This window comes from Cydia strobilella, chromosome 19, assembly GCF_947568885.1.
Source record: "Cydia strobilella chromosome 19, ilCydStro3.1, whole genome shotgun sequence".
Taxonomy (NCBI): domain Eukaryota; kingdom Metazoa; phylum Arthropoda; class Insecta; order Lepidoptera; family Tortricidae; genus Cydia; species Cydia strobilella.
The window spans coordinates 12,640,459-12,654,243 of NC_086059.1; the positions used below are offsets into that span (position 1 = coordinate 12,640,459).

At 42.0% G+C, this 13,785-nt stretch overlaps 1 protein-coding gene and 1 long non-coding RNA gene across 2 annotated transcripts; both read right to left on the minus strand.

Moving 5' to 3' along the window:
* Positions 1 to 1,785: 1,785 nt before the first annotated feature.
* Positions 1,786 to 2,771, minus strand: LOC134750410 (glucose 1-dehydrogenase 3-like). The gene has a single exon (XM_063685583.1). It carries the CDS (start codon positions 2,695 to 2,697, stop codon positions 1,936 to 1,938), a length of 762 nt encoding a protein of 253 aa, XP_063541653.1. The 5' UTR covers positions 2,698 to 2,771; the 3' UTR covers positions 1,786 to 1,935.
* A 3,242-nt stretch (positions 2,772 to 6,013) lies between these two features.
* Positions 6,014 to 7,055, minus strand: LOC134750204 (uncharacterized). The gene is made up of 2 exons (XR_010128549.1): positions 6,978 to 7,055; positions 6,014 to 6,192 (listed from the first exon to the last, which is right to left on the minus strand). It is a non-coding gene; the product is annotated as an uncharacterized LOC134750204 (long non-coding RNA).
* Between the last annotated feature and the right edge of the window lie 6,730 nt (positions 7,056 to 13,785).

The following is a 13,785-nucleotide window of genomic DNA, read 5'->3' on the forward strand; positions in this document are numbered from 1 at the left end:
TCAAGAAAATGTGTCAAGTGTGACAAGGGGGAGGGGGAGTCACACATTTGGTGAGACGTCACTTCTTTAACATCAACTGTTGTGACGTAAAATTGTTTTAAGTTTTTTTTTTGATAAATTGAACCACGATTCCAGTGAAACATAAAAATTTTCACCAGTCAACACACCACACCAACCCCAATAAAATAATAAAAGTATAATTATAATAACAGTAAGATATCAAACAAAATCAAATCCAAATTTAGATTTAAGATTTTAGATTTAAGCTAGTTATTAATTTCGTTTACGTAGTACCACTGTATATATCTTGTATGTAAATAAATTTGTGAGTTCAATCCAAATGAACGTTATTAAATATCATAATATTATTATCTGATTACTTTGCCCCACATGTGGAGAAAATGCAACTTTCTAATCAGTTTTTGAACAATCAAGACAGCCTTTACCAGCTGGTGTGGTGAAAAATAATATGTTTGTACAATAATAAATGTTTATATTCGTGTAAATTTTATTTCTAATCGGATTTGTGTCTTTCCATTTTCTAATATTTGCTTTTATCGAAAATAGGTTATTTTTTAGTAAAATAGTAATTAATATCTAATTAGAATTGCTGATTTCATTAATTGACATCCAAATTTCCAAAAATGTGACGTTACATTAGAGGGGAGGGGGTTGCCATGCCAAATGTGACCTGCGTGTGATGTGAGTGACAACTCATGAAATGAGTGTGACGTAATTTATAAATGGCCCCTAAGATACTAAAATAGTGAAAGAAAAAAAAAACCGGCCAAGTGCGAGTCGGACTCGCGCACCGAGGGTTCCGTACATTACATAATTTTAACAATGTATTTTCTATGCGAAACGTGAGTGAAAGGTATATTGCGGTTTACGATTTATGACGTATTATAAAAAAAAACTTCTTACCAGATCTCGTTCAAACCAATTTTCGGTGGAAGTTTGTATGGTAATGTACATCATATATATTTTTTTCAGTTTTATCATTCTCTTATTTTAGAAGTTACAGGGGGGGGGGACACACACACACACACCTTTTACCACTTTGGAAGTGTCTCTCGCGCAAACTATTCAGTTTAGAAAAAAATGATTTTAGAAACCTCAATATCATTTTTGAAGACCTATCTATAGATACCCCATACGTATGGGTATGATGAAAAAAAAATTTTGCGTTTCAGTTCCAAGTATGGGGAGCCCCCAAAATTTATTGTTTTTTTTATTTTTGTATGAAAATCTTAATCGGTTCACAGAATAGATCTACTTACCAAGTTTCAACAGTATAGTTCTTATAGTTTCAGAGAAAAGTGGCTGTGACATACGGACGGACAGACAGACAGACATGACGAATCTATAAGGATTCCGTTTTTTGCCATTTGGCTACGGAACCCTAAAAAAGGGTGTTATTATTTCGGACTAAGTATAGATGTCCGAAATGACTTTGACATGTCATAATTTTCTATTGTTTGGTTGAGTTAATTGTAGTGCATGTTCTAGAATAGCGGAAGAAGGAACATATTTTTTATGAAAAAACAACAGAAGTTACGAAAACTATAGTTGGTCAGGCAAATCTTGTCAGTACAAAAAGGCGGCAAATTTAAAAAATGTCGGCGCGAAGGAATATCGTCTCCGAAAATTTGAATTTCGCTCCTTTTTCTACTGACAACATTTGCTTGACCAACTATAACTTCTTATGCCATTCACTTTCCTTCAATATGTACTTAGCCAAACCAAACTAAAAATAAAACAAAAAAACACCCGTAGAATTCTTTATTAATAAAGGAATACATAATTCATCAACGGCACTAATCTAACATAATAATATAATTATTATGTGAAATACTTTTTTGATACATTTAGGTTTTGAACCATAAACATTTCTAATTAAGTACATAATATATTGTACTTTGAGATTGCATAGCTTTACTTTAACAAGCTACCGCCATCTATCACGTAACAAGATCCAGTAATGCTTCTTGCTTTGTCGCTCGCTAAAAATGCGATGACGCCAGCAACCTCATCCACCTCCAGGGGCTTCTTCAGCGGCATGTTGTTCACAATATTCTGCACGACCAGCTCCAATTGGTCTTCCGATAATCCCGCATCACTCAGGATATTCGTTTTCACAAATCCAGGGTTCACGGAGTTGACGCGAACCCCATCTTCCGCTAATTCCAGCGCTACGCATTTTGTAAACTGATCCAATGCGGCCTTCGAAACGTTGTAAGCTATGGTTAAAGCGCTAGGCTTCGTACTATTTATGCTTGACACGTTGACAATGCAGCCTTTACTTTCGACGAGATGACGCGTAGCCCGCATAGTTAAGTGGTAAACGGCGCGCATATTCGTAGACATGATAGTGTCATAGTTACCCATATCGGAGTTCTTCATTCCGCCCGGCTTTAAAATGCCGGCACTGTTAACCAACACGTCCAGCTTCCCGAAATGTCCCACGGCATCGTCGACGATCCTTTCTACGTCTCCGTCCTCAGTAACATCTGCGACTATAGTAAAAGGTTTTATTCCTTTTGCATTCTCACAATATGCAGCGATTGTCCGCAAGGCCTTTTCTTTACGGCCAACTAATACCAGCTTTGCTGACAGGTTGGCAAAGTAAATAGCGGTAGCCGCTCCAATTCCTGAACTGCCGCCGGTTATTAAAACAACTTTGTCGCTGAAATCCATTTTGTTTGGTTTATTTTGTTACTGCGCACAAGGTCGAACAGCTGACTGATACGAGAGCGCCGGCGCGTTGAGTCGACTACTGAACAGACTGGAAATAATTTAGCCAGACATTATATAGGCATATACTGCGCATAGACGGATATAGTCGCATTTAGTAAACAAAGTAAACAAAGGTGTGACCGGTGAAAAATAACTGGAACATTCGAGATTGATTCGAGATATTGACTTTTCGCAGTTTCTATATAAATAAGTAATGTAACTTATATTCTACTGCGGCAGTATTTATTTCATTGATAGAAAACTTAATTTTTACATAAATACTTTTGTACCTATGTTAAAAGAGAAAAAATGAAAAGTATTGTTGACACCATAATTTGTTTATTGCACTGGTATCACTGTCTGGAGGACACAGCGGAGGGCACACAGGGCGACCAAGTTGCGGCCGCTTCTAATTGCTCGTTTCACAGATGATTGAGATTTAGTGTTTCTATAATGGCTAATATTAGTTACTTAGCTAGTTTGTTAATGCATTTTTTACAGACTTAGGTTAATTATGTTCGATTGTATCCTTTTTAGGGTTCCGTACCCAAATGGTAAAAACGGGACCCTATTACTTAGACTCCGCTGTCCGTCTGCCTGTCTGTCACTAGGCTGTATCTCATGAACCGTGATAGCTAGACAGTTGAAATTTTCACAGATGATGTATTTCTGTTGCCGCTATAACTATAAATACTAAAAAGTACGGAACCCTCAGTGCGCGAGTCCGACTCGCACTTGGCCGGTTTTTTACTTTTTAGGGTTCCATCGTCAACTAGGAAACGTAGTCAAATAGTTTCGCCATGTCTGTCTGTCTGTATGTCCGTCCGCGGAATTGCTCCGTGATAGAAAGCTTGGCTTGGATACTTACCTAAATCAATCATGCTGACCAAGTGGTAATATAAAAAATAACTTTTTTTTAGTGTCCCGAGTCCCTCCCCACACGTGAAGTGGGGTGTAAATTTTTTTTTTCGTTTTAACCCTATCACAGAATAAATAATAATAGTACTAGGTAACCCTATGGTGTGGGGTGTCGTTGAATAGGTATTTGAATACGATTATGGGTCTTCACCAACCATTTTCTGATAAGGAAATAATTTTTGGAAACAATCGCTCCAATGAAAAAAAAATTTTTGAACCATGAGGTCCATATGAGTCCAAAAAATATGAAAAATATCATGAAAGTAAAGCTTAATAAAGACTTTCATTGAAAAATTAAAACTATATTAGCTTAACCTCTTCGCCAGATTTTTGAGTGATTTAAAAAAAAACATAATGATTAGGTACCTTATAGTGCGACATAAAATATATAGTAGAAATTAAATAAAATGGACCAAAAAAAATTTCCATACCTACTAAATTGATGCCCTGTTTAAGCATTTCACGTTTAAACTGTGACAGTTACTTACAGTTACGTTAGGAAGTGGTGCGGCACCACTGGTGCTCTCAATAATTTTCTACAATTTCTTGATTACCTTTCTTAATTTAATTTGTACATCACAGTTCAAGCGAAATTATAACTATATCTCCATTGCGGGCCTTATACTGTTAGGTACTGTAAACAATAGTGACGTCTGTTTGTTTATTTACAATAATTCTGTGAGAATAAAAATGATAAAAACTTATACCAGAGAGACCATACGGCTAATATGACAAAACTCAGCCAAAAGTGAACCCGAAACACGATGTATGTGAGGATGTGTGCATGCGTACTGCGAGTAGGTATACCTAAGGGGAGGGGGTCGAGCCGAATCTCAGTCAAAAACGCCTGACGTAATTAATGGACGCCCCCAAGAGTTCATGTGACTATGGAACCCTAAAAAGCTTCGTTGTTATAAATTTTAAATATACACACTTGCAAATTACTGATAAATGATAATCCTGTATAAGGTGTTTTTAAAATCACCGTACTTTCAGGGGAATAAATTTAATAAAGAAATACTGTAAAAGTAATCCGTTCCGCGATATAATCCGTTTTCATAGTTTTATTACATCAGTAATTATCGCGGTAACCGAAAACAATATTACTGTAAAAGTAACTAAAGTAAGTATATATTACCTTTATATATATTACATTATAAGCTGAATATACGTTATTCTGTTACTTAACTACCTGTTTGGGCCAATTAGCTTTGTGACAAAACAGATAAGATATTTCAATAAGTAACTACATATTACGTAGTGAGATACTCAACTACTCACTAACCGATTCTAGCATTGCTACACTCGCTAGCATTTCTAAATATTTCACTACTACTTGTCATGTCCACCTTATTTTTGTAGCGCTTAAAAATTTGACAATAGCGTCGAATAGCGACATTAGCGACGTTACAGTAGTCTGTCAAATTCTTGTTTTTTTTATGGCCTCGATGCCAGCCCTTTAAGCCAAATCTCATAGAACAAAACAAGAGAAAGGGGCAATCTATGATGGCGCCATCTATGCAAACCTTTGACAGTTTCCATCCCCATTACCACACCGCATTTTGTGTTTTTTTACACACTAAGTCTGGCTATGAGTGTAGTTAACCAACTGCTGACAGTGACACTGATATGTATGCTTGTTTTGCTTGTTAAAAATATTAAAAACGTGTAGCGCTTAAAATATTGAATAACAGCGCCATCTAGCGTCGGATAGCGACGTTATCCCTGACGGTGGCTGGTCGTATGTAGACGTCGGGTTGGTCGTGTGGGGGGCGCTGCAGTCGTCGGGGGGCTAGGGGCGGTTTGTAAGCATAAATTTCAGGTCTGTGGTTTGTACATCCTCTTTGGTACTGGGGTGCGCTCTGGCGGCGCGATCATTACTGAGATATTCCAAAGCTATAAAAGTAATTACTCGTATCGTATGATTAGCCAACTATAGGTACAAGTTAGATTAGTTAAATCCAAAATTAAAATCATTTATATCAGACTAGACTTATATTTTTTACACATAATACAGATACCTTAGAGACTAAATTATTAATATGACAATTCTAATGACAATACTCGTAATCGTAATAGCTAGTGTTCAATGTTTATGCCGAAATCAGACGATATTTTTAGTCTCATATCCAGAATTAGATAGTTTTGTTTAATTAATAAAGTGATCGTTTTACGTTACACGATACCACGCTTTCTAAATCATATTTGTTTATAACATATTTATGAATCAGAAACATTGTTTCAACCTACCTATTGTCATTTAATATTTACCTTTCTAATACTGGATATGAGTGTTGTAACCCGACTGTTTACAGTAACACTGACAGTGCTTACAGTTAAAATTTAAAATCAAGGTTAATAATAACGCCACCTAGCGTCGGATAGCGATGTTAGGCCTGACGGTGGCTGGTCGTATGTAGACGGCGGGGTGGTCGTGAGGGGGGCGCTGCAGTCGTCCGGGGGCCGGGGGGCGGGGGGCTGTTTGGACTGGAGCGCGCTCTGGCGGTGGAGATATGATCTCTTCCCGGGGCGCCATTGCTGAAATTACGAGGGAAAAAGTTACGGTATTTGATACATGAAAGTCCACCCGTCGGTCTTATTTTGAACGTAAATCTTAGATTTCAGAACGTTGCTATACCGGAAACTTGATTGGACAAGAAAAAAACACATTCAATTTTTATTGCAAATCGATAAAGAGGTCAAAATTATGAATTTTGTTTATGTAGTGTTTTTGTCCCAAAAAAATGTGACGGAGTGGAGCTTAATTATTGTATGGGGTGAAATTAAATTTTTATTTTTTCTTAAGATAGTTATAATCTACGGCTAGAAAGACGTGTAAATAGCACTCAACTTTTTTTTATTGAATTTGAAAAAGACAAAAATAGAAGCGTGACAGAGTGGTCGGAAACAAGACAACGAAAAGAATTTTGACCCAAAGCACCCCAAAGACAGATTAGCGCTCAAGGTACATTACATGCTATGGCATACCCATTTGAGTGCAGTTATGATAATACTATTACTTGTTCTGTACAGTCAGCCGTCAGCGTCAATAGAAACGGACCAGACAATACCCCAAACCCAAAACTATTTGCCGACACCGACAAGATGCTTAATTGTTTTTTACCTTCAGAAATATAATTCTGTCTGTAAAGCTATTGGATTGGAAAACGATGATATTAACTGTATAAATTTGGCTACTCAAAATCTGACAATGATAAAGCTGCCTTGACCTAAATAAAGGCATTGAAAACAATAGATTTAGTATTACATCTAGATTTAATTTAAAGTTAAATTACCTCAATAATAATATTAATATCACTTACCAATTTAATGTTTCAAACTGTCAAGTATTTTAAGACTAAAATGAATACATTTAAGCGTTGTTATGTATCGGAGTGACGGTAGCTACTAGCTACTTTGATTGTTGTTTTGAACGTTGCAAGAGCTAAAGATTTGTTATCGCTATCTCGGGATTAGAGAGTGATAAATATTACAGGTGAATAGATACCTAGATGTGTTTTATAAGCCTACGTGATTTTAGCCATCTATATAGTTAGGTTTTAAATCCTGATCAGGAATATATGATCATGCGCCATGTTGCGGAATTTCACTGGAACTAATATTTTCATACTATACTGAACTGTCACCCTATACATGAAAATAACAGCGCCCTCTTGACAATGATCATATATTCCTGGTCAGGCAGATAACAAAATAATATGCATAATGCATGTTACTTTTACATTTCGCTTGAATTTTTGTTGTTGTTAGTTTCAGTTAATTTTTAAAGTGGTAGAAATTTTACAGGTATCATTGAAATATTAATAGTACATTATGATACAAGTGTGCTAAGTTGGTCATTGCACACGAGGCGATATTGTGCGCGCGAGCTGTAAGCGAGCGCGCATAAGAAAGCCGATGTGTGCAATGACCAATCCATACGCGTTTCATACGACGTTTTTCAACACACTTGCGAGAAAAAAAAAGAAACTCATATTAATCGAATTTTAATATTAAAACAGTTAGTACTGTGTGTTGCATCTGTCATACTGCCGGCCGCCCCTCGCCCCGGCCGCGGGCCGCGCACCGCGCAGGCGGTCGGGCGCGCCGGTGCCCGCCAGTCTGACCAATTAAAGAAGGCTCCCTTTTCATGCATATTATTAGCAATCAGTTACCTTCTTAACTCAGTCGGATAATATAATGAAAAAGCACGAGTGGAATAATACACTGAAAGAGCACGCGTGTTTAATATCTAGAATTATGAGCCAAAAATCGGTGGAATAAAAACGTCGTTTTGAGCAAGTGTGTTGAAAAAATACTTAAGTACTTCAAATTTTCTTGACGTCTCATGATTCGTGCCATGTTGCTATACTACTAAAATAGAATGAGGGTAGTTTTCCTTCCGTGACAAATGTTAGTCTCGAAAAAAGTCAATAGCGCGTTATGCTAGCACGCCGGCAAGGTAATTCGTGCTAGCCACGCAATGTGGTATAATGCTGGCACCACACTTCGCCTTATGTGGCAAATATTCGTGTTGCATCTCTTTCCTTTGACATACAAAACAAAAGGGATGCAATACGAATATTTGCCAAATACAGCGCAGTGTGGTGCTGGCATAAAACTGATTAATTAATAGTACCTGTTTTAACCGTAATTTGAAACCGTTTCAAAATTAAAACGAATGTGTAATTGAGTCGCGCGTCATTTACATTTTAGAAGTGATAAAAACCGCCATTATCGTAATAATAGCTTATTAATAATTTATAACGTTAACGGTCATAGTCATAAAGTCATAACTGTATAGGAAGTTCATAGAATTTGTGTCCTTTTTTAACAAATTAGTAACGGCACCAGTCATGGGACATTTAAGATGGAATTTGGAGTATTTGTGATATTTTATTTCCCTGATACATGTTAAAGTTCCACCGCTTAGCGTGTTAAAACTTAAAAGATGAATGTCCTATTCGGTTTTCATGTTTCAGGCGTCTTGTATCAAAGATACCGCAATTAGTTTTCACATACTAAAATGAAAACTATTTTTTTTCTCCAGTCATCGTCACCAAAGCTCCAGTAATGGTACCCCGGTAATGGGCGTGGATCCAGTAATGGGCCCCCTATAATGGGCATTACCCTATCAGTGTAAAATATTGGAATACGGAATAAGATTATGGCAAAAAAATTATATAGTGCGCGTGTGTATCACCTGTGAGTCAAATCCATAAGAGCGTATGTCACGTACATTTCAAGCAAAGGACGAGTGACCTTATAATTAAAAGTTTGGGTGCTAGTACTAGTGTAAGACAAAGATAGTATGATTCTCTTTGTCTACGTTTGAAATGAGACAGTCCTTTGACAAACTATATGTGTCACTGATTTGCAATATGCAGTCCCTATATTGGGCCAACGTAGGCCAATCTAAGGGACGCATTTATGCGTTAGAGGGAGCAAGTGATATTGCTATCTCATTCCACCGCATAGCTGCGTCCCTTATGGCCGTAACACACCATCGCACCGCACCAAGGTCATTGTGCGACGTACCCACAAGTAACTCAGCCTCTTTGCGGATCATCCGTGGTCCAAAAAGAGCCGGTCACAAGCCCGGATAAATGAGGAGTGCAAGGGTCGTGTTGTCGTCTTGGAGGAAACCCCATCATGGCAACACGCCCCAAAACCCCCAGGGTCAAGGTGGGAGGACGTGCCAAGGACCCTCACAGCCGGCTGTGGGCAGCGGGGGGTTGGTGCTGATTGGGCTCGCAAGCGGAAGAGGGGAGGGTGGACAGGGCCTGTGGTGTGTCTGGTTGAAGGGGAGGTGCGGCTGTCGGGGATCCCCGGGGCGTCGAGGAGAGATGCTCTTGGGGTGAACTACTGCTGCGTCAAACCGGAAACTGGAGTGGTAGGAAATATGTGTGCAATGGTTCGCCCCGGGAGGTCAGGAGAGATCTCCTAGGGGTAAACCGACGTGCACATTCTCACCACAAACAAGCAACACAGGAGCTGTCTTCCCATGCCTGCGAGCCTACTTAGCACAATCGCTGCCGTTAACGACTATGCGCAGGGGGGTGGCACCACTGCGTAGGAGTAAATGTAGCTGGATGGGCGGTAAGGGAGCTCTGCCACCATTCTAATGTATTTCTTCCCATTATCTAGACAGTGAATTATGAGTAATAAAATGAATGCCAATGAAATAAACACCGCGTCAGCGGAGAAGCAGCCCGAAAGGGCAAAAGTGCGAGAGGGTGTGAAACCAGCCGGTGGACCCCCGACCGTGCTAATAGAAGGAGGAACTCTGAGTACTGACGAGGAACTCCTAGCACCGAAGCAAGGAAGATCCGGACAGGGTACCCCAGATGTCCTTATGCTGGGGAGCCTGACACTGGAAGAGGACGAGCTGTTGCGGTCACCACCGGGGGGGAAAACCGTTAGGGAAGTCGAACCGGTGTTGGAAGGACAGTTTCACAAGTATGAGTCGAAGGCACAGAAGAAGAGGGCAAAGCTGCTTAGGAGAAAGGCTGCGCTTGCGGGGGATGGGGGTGGCATTCCCGAGATTAAAATGGGGGAGGCCAAACCTGGCCCGGGCAAGCGCGGTCTGAAGGTGAAGAGGCAAAGTACGGATGAGGGTCGCTCAGAGCGTCCCCCGGCGAAGCGCCCCAACCAAGGTAAGGCAGCCGCTGACGGACCACGGAGCGTAGCTAAGGCGTACCGTGGTCTGGCAGTGGCTGTGTGCCGAGAGGATGGTGCTTCGGTGGACGAGGCTCTGGCGAAGCTCATCAGGAAGAGGCTTACGCACCTGATCGAGGTGGTCGTCCTAAAGGTAGTGAGGGGGGAGCCTGGCTTAGTAGCACCGAGATTTGCTACGTCGGGGTTGGTGTCAGAAGGGTTTTTCCTGGTGACACCAAAAACGGCGGAGTCGAGGGAGTGGCTACTAAGTCAGGACTTCGGAGAGTTGGACGGCCACCGGATCATCTCGCGTAAGCTAGAGCAGAATAGGGTGCAGGTTTGGGTTCCGGGAGATACGGACACTGAGCACGTAAAGGAGTTCCTTTTTGCGCAGAATCCCGATCGGCCGGAACTCAAAATTCTGGGCTGGAAGGCAGTAGGTAGGGAGGCTCTAGAGCTGGGGACCCGTCTGACCTATACGGTTCCTGATGGAGTCGAGGAGAGCTGGGGGCCGGAAAAGACCAAGGTACTGGACTTTTCGGCTACCAGTGTACGAGTTCGGATTCTGAGGGCCAATTCAAATCAACAACCCTCAGAATCCAAACCAGAAGGGACGACAGGAGAACCCGTGCTGAAGCAGGAGAGCGCAAAAACCGACGATGTCTATACAGGAGGAGAGGAGGGTATGGATGTCGCCGGCGTTGAGCTCTCCGAGTAGCAGCTCGGGGACAACTACACTACACACTGAATGAAAAAGAAGGGCGACACAAAGGGAACACTACACAATAACACACACACAAATACACACACAAGAATATGCCAAGTAAACCTCCAACATTGCAAGGACGCAATGTCCGAGTTAGGACAGTATGTTAGGAGGGCCAAAGTAGACATAGCACTGATGCAAGAACCGTATGCATGGAGGAATCAGGTGTCAGGCCTGGGACATCTGGGGGGAGCTCTCTACTATGAACATAATGGTGAGCTACCTCCTAGAGCATGCATATATGTGAGCAATAATGTGAGAAACATGGGTTGTGTCATGACCTTATGTTACAGAGACCTTGTTGCGGTGGAAACTCACTTCATAGAGGATGATGGGAGAAGATACAAGGTGGCGCTAGCGTCCTGCTACCTGCCGGGCGATGGAGTGACACCAACAAAGGAACTAGAAGAAATGGTACTGTGGTACAGAGGTAAGGGAATTCCCCTGATTATTGGCTGCGATGCTAACGCACATCACGAGGTGTGGGGTAGCACCGACACCAATGAAAGGGGGGAATCAGTAATAGAATTTATAATCAGCAATGACCTAGAGATCATGAATATTGGTAACACACCAACGTTCGTAACGAGGGCGAGAAAAGAAGTACTTGACATCACCATGGCAACGAAAGAGATGAGCGATAAGGTAAGGGGCTGGAGGGTGGATGCGGAGGATAGCATGTCTGACCACCGCAGAATACTCTACAGCATCGAAAGCCGAGTAGAAAAGATGAAGGTAAGAAATCCACGCAAAACCGACTGGGCGAAGTATGAAGAGGAGCTAAGGGAATTGGCTGACTCGGAAGTCAGGTATGAGAATGTGGACGACCTAGAATATGGGGCGCGCAGACTGAAAGAGATTATAATGGGAGCTTACCACAAGGCATGCCCGGAGAAGCTGGTACAAACTGGCAAAGGGCAGCCATGGTGGAACAGAGAACTACAAAAGGTAAGAAAGAAGGTGCGTAGGGCAATGAGAGTAGCGACAAAGAGGGACGACTCTCAGAGCTGGGAAGCGTACAGAGAGGTCAGGAACAAATACACCAGACTGAGAGAGAAAGCTAGACAAGAGGGTTGGAGAAGGTTCACGGGAGACATAAACAGCTACTCGGAGGGGGCGCGAGTGGTAAAACTGCTGGCGGGAGACCGAGCGAGTCAACTGGGCAGCCTGAGAGTGAATGGAGACTTAGTCACAGAACCGGAAGAGATATTAAGCGTCATGTTGAAATCTCATTTCCCGGACTGTAAGGAGTCGACAGAAGGTGAGGAACAGAGTGGTCGGGGGGGCTCCGACTGGGCGGCGGCATTGGAGGTGGTGGAGGAGGAAAGGGTAGAATGGGCGATCGGCTCCTTTGCGTCCTTCAAGGCTGCGGGCCCGGACGGAGTCCTACCGATACTACTGCAGAAGGGTTACAGATTCATAAAAGAGGACCTGGTGAAATTATACAGGGCAAGTATAGCACTAGGGTACATTCCGAGGGTATGGAGAGAGGTGAGGGTGGTCTTTCTGCCAAAACCGGGTAAGAAATCGTACCAAGAAGCGAAGTCATTCAGAAGCATAAGTCTATCGTCGTTTGTTCTGAAGGCTTTAGAGAAAGTGATAGATAGGCATATAAGAGAGAAAGTGGAAAGCAGTGGGGACCCGCTGCACGGGAACCAGCATGCTTACATGGCAGGAAAGTCAACGGAGACCGCTCTACACAACCTAACGGTAAGGGTGGAGAGGGCACTAGAAACGAAACAATATGCATTAGGTTGCTTCTTCGACGTAGAGGGGGCCTTTGACAAGGCAACTTTCGAGGCCGTGGAGGAAAGCCTAAAGAGAGAGGGCATCCGACCGACTATAGCACAATGGATTGAGAGAATGCTCAAAGGAAGATCCATAACGGCGGAGCTAGGAGGAGTAGTAAAGACGATTAGTCCAAGGAGAGGATTCCCACAAGGGGGATGTCTGTCCCCCCTAATGTGGTGTCTTCTGCTAGACTCAATGGTGAAAGAGCTGAACAGAGGAGGTGTGTACATGCAGGCATACTCTGACGATGGAGTGCTGCTAGTGAGAGGGACGGTTATCAGCGTCATAAGAGATATAATGATAAGAGGTCTCAGACAGGTTCTGGGATGGTGCAGAGAGAGAGGACTGGATCTTAATCCGGCGAAAACAAAGCTAGTGCTATTTACTAATAAAAGGATAAAGGAGATAAGACCCATAAAGATACAAGGCACGGAATTAGAATTGGTGGATGAGCTAAGATATCTGGGCGTTACTCTTGATAGTAAACTCAGGTATAAGACTCACATCAAGGAACAAACGGCAAAAGCTATAAGAACACTGTTTCAATGCAAAAGGGCAGTGGGAAAGAACTGGGGATTGAAGCCGGGAATGATGCACTGGATCTACAAGGCGGTAATATTACCCAGGGTGCTATATGGAGCCGTGATATGGTGGCATAGGGCACAAGTTAAAGAATACCAAAAAGAACTAACCAAAATACAGAGACTAGCGTGCCTCATGATGACGGGGGCGTTGAGAACGACCCCGACACACGCGATGGAGGTAATGCTAGGTTTGAAGCCTCTATGGACTGAAGTGGAGAAAAGGGCCATGGAACAGTGGTATAGAATGAAAGCGTGCAAGGAATGGAGAGGAAGCTGCGTGGACAAGAGACACGCACTGATACAAAGAGAGGCGCTATCAAAATTCGATATGCT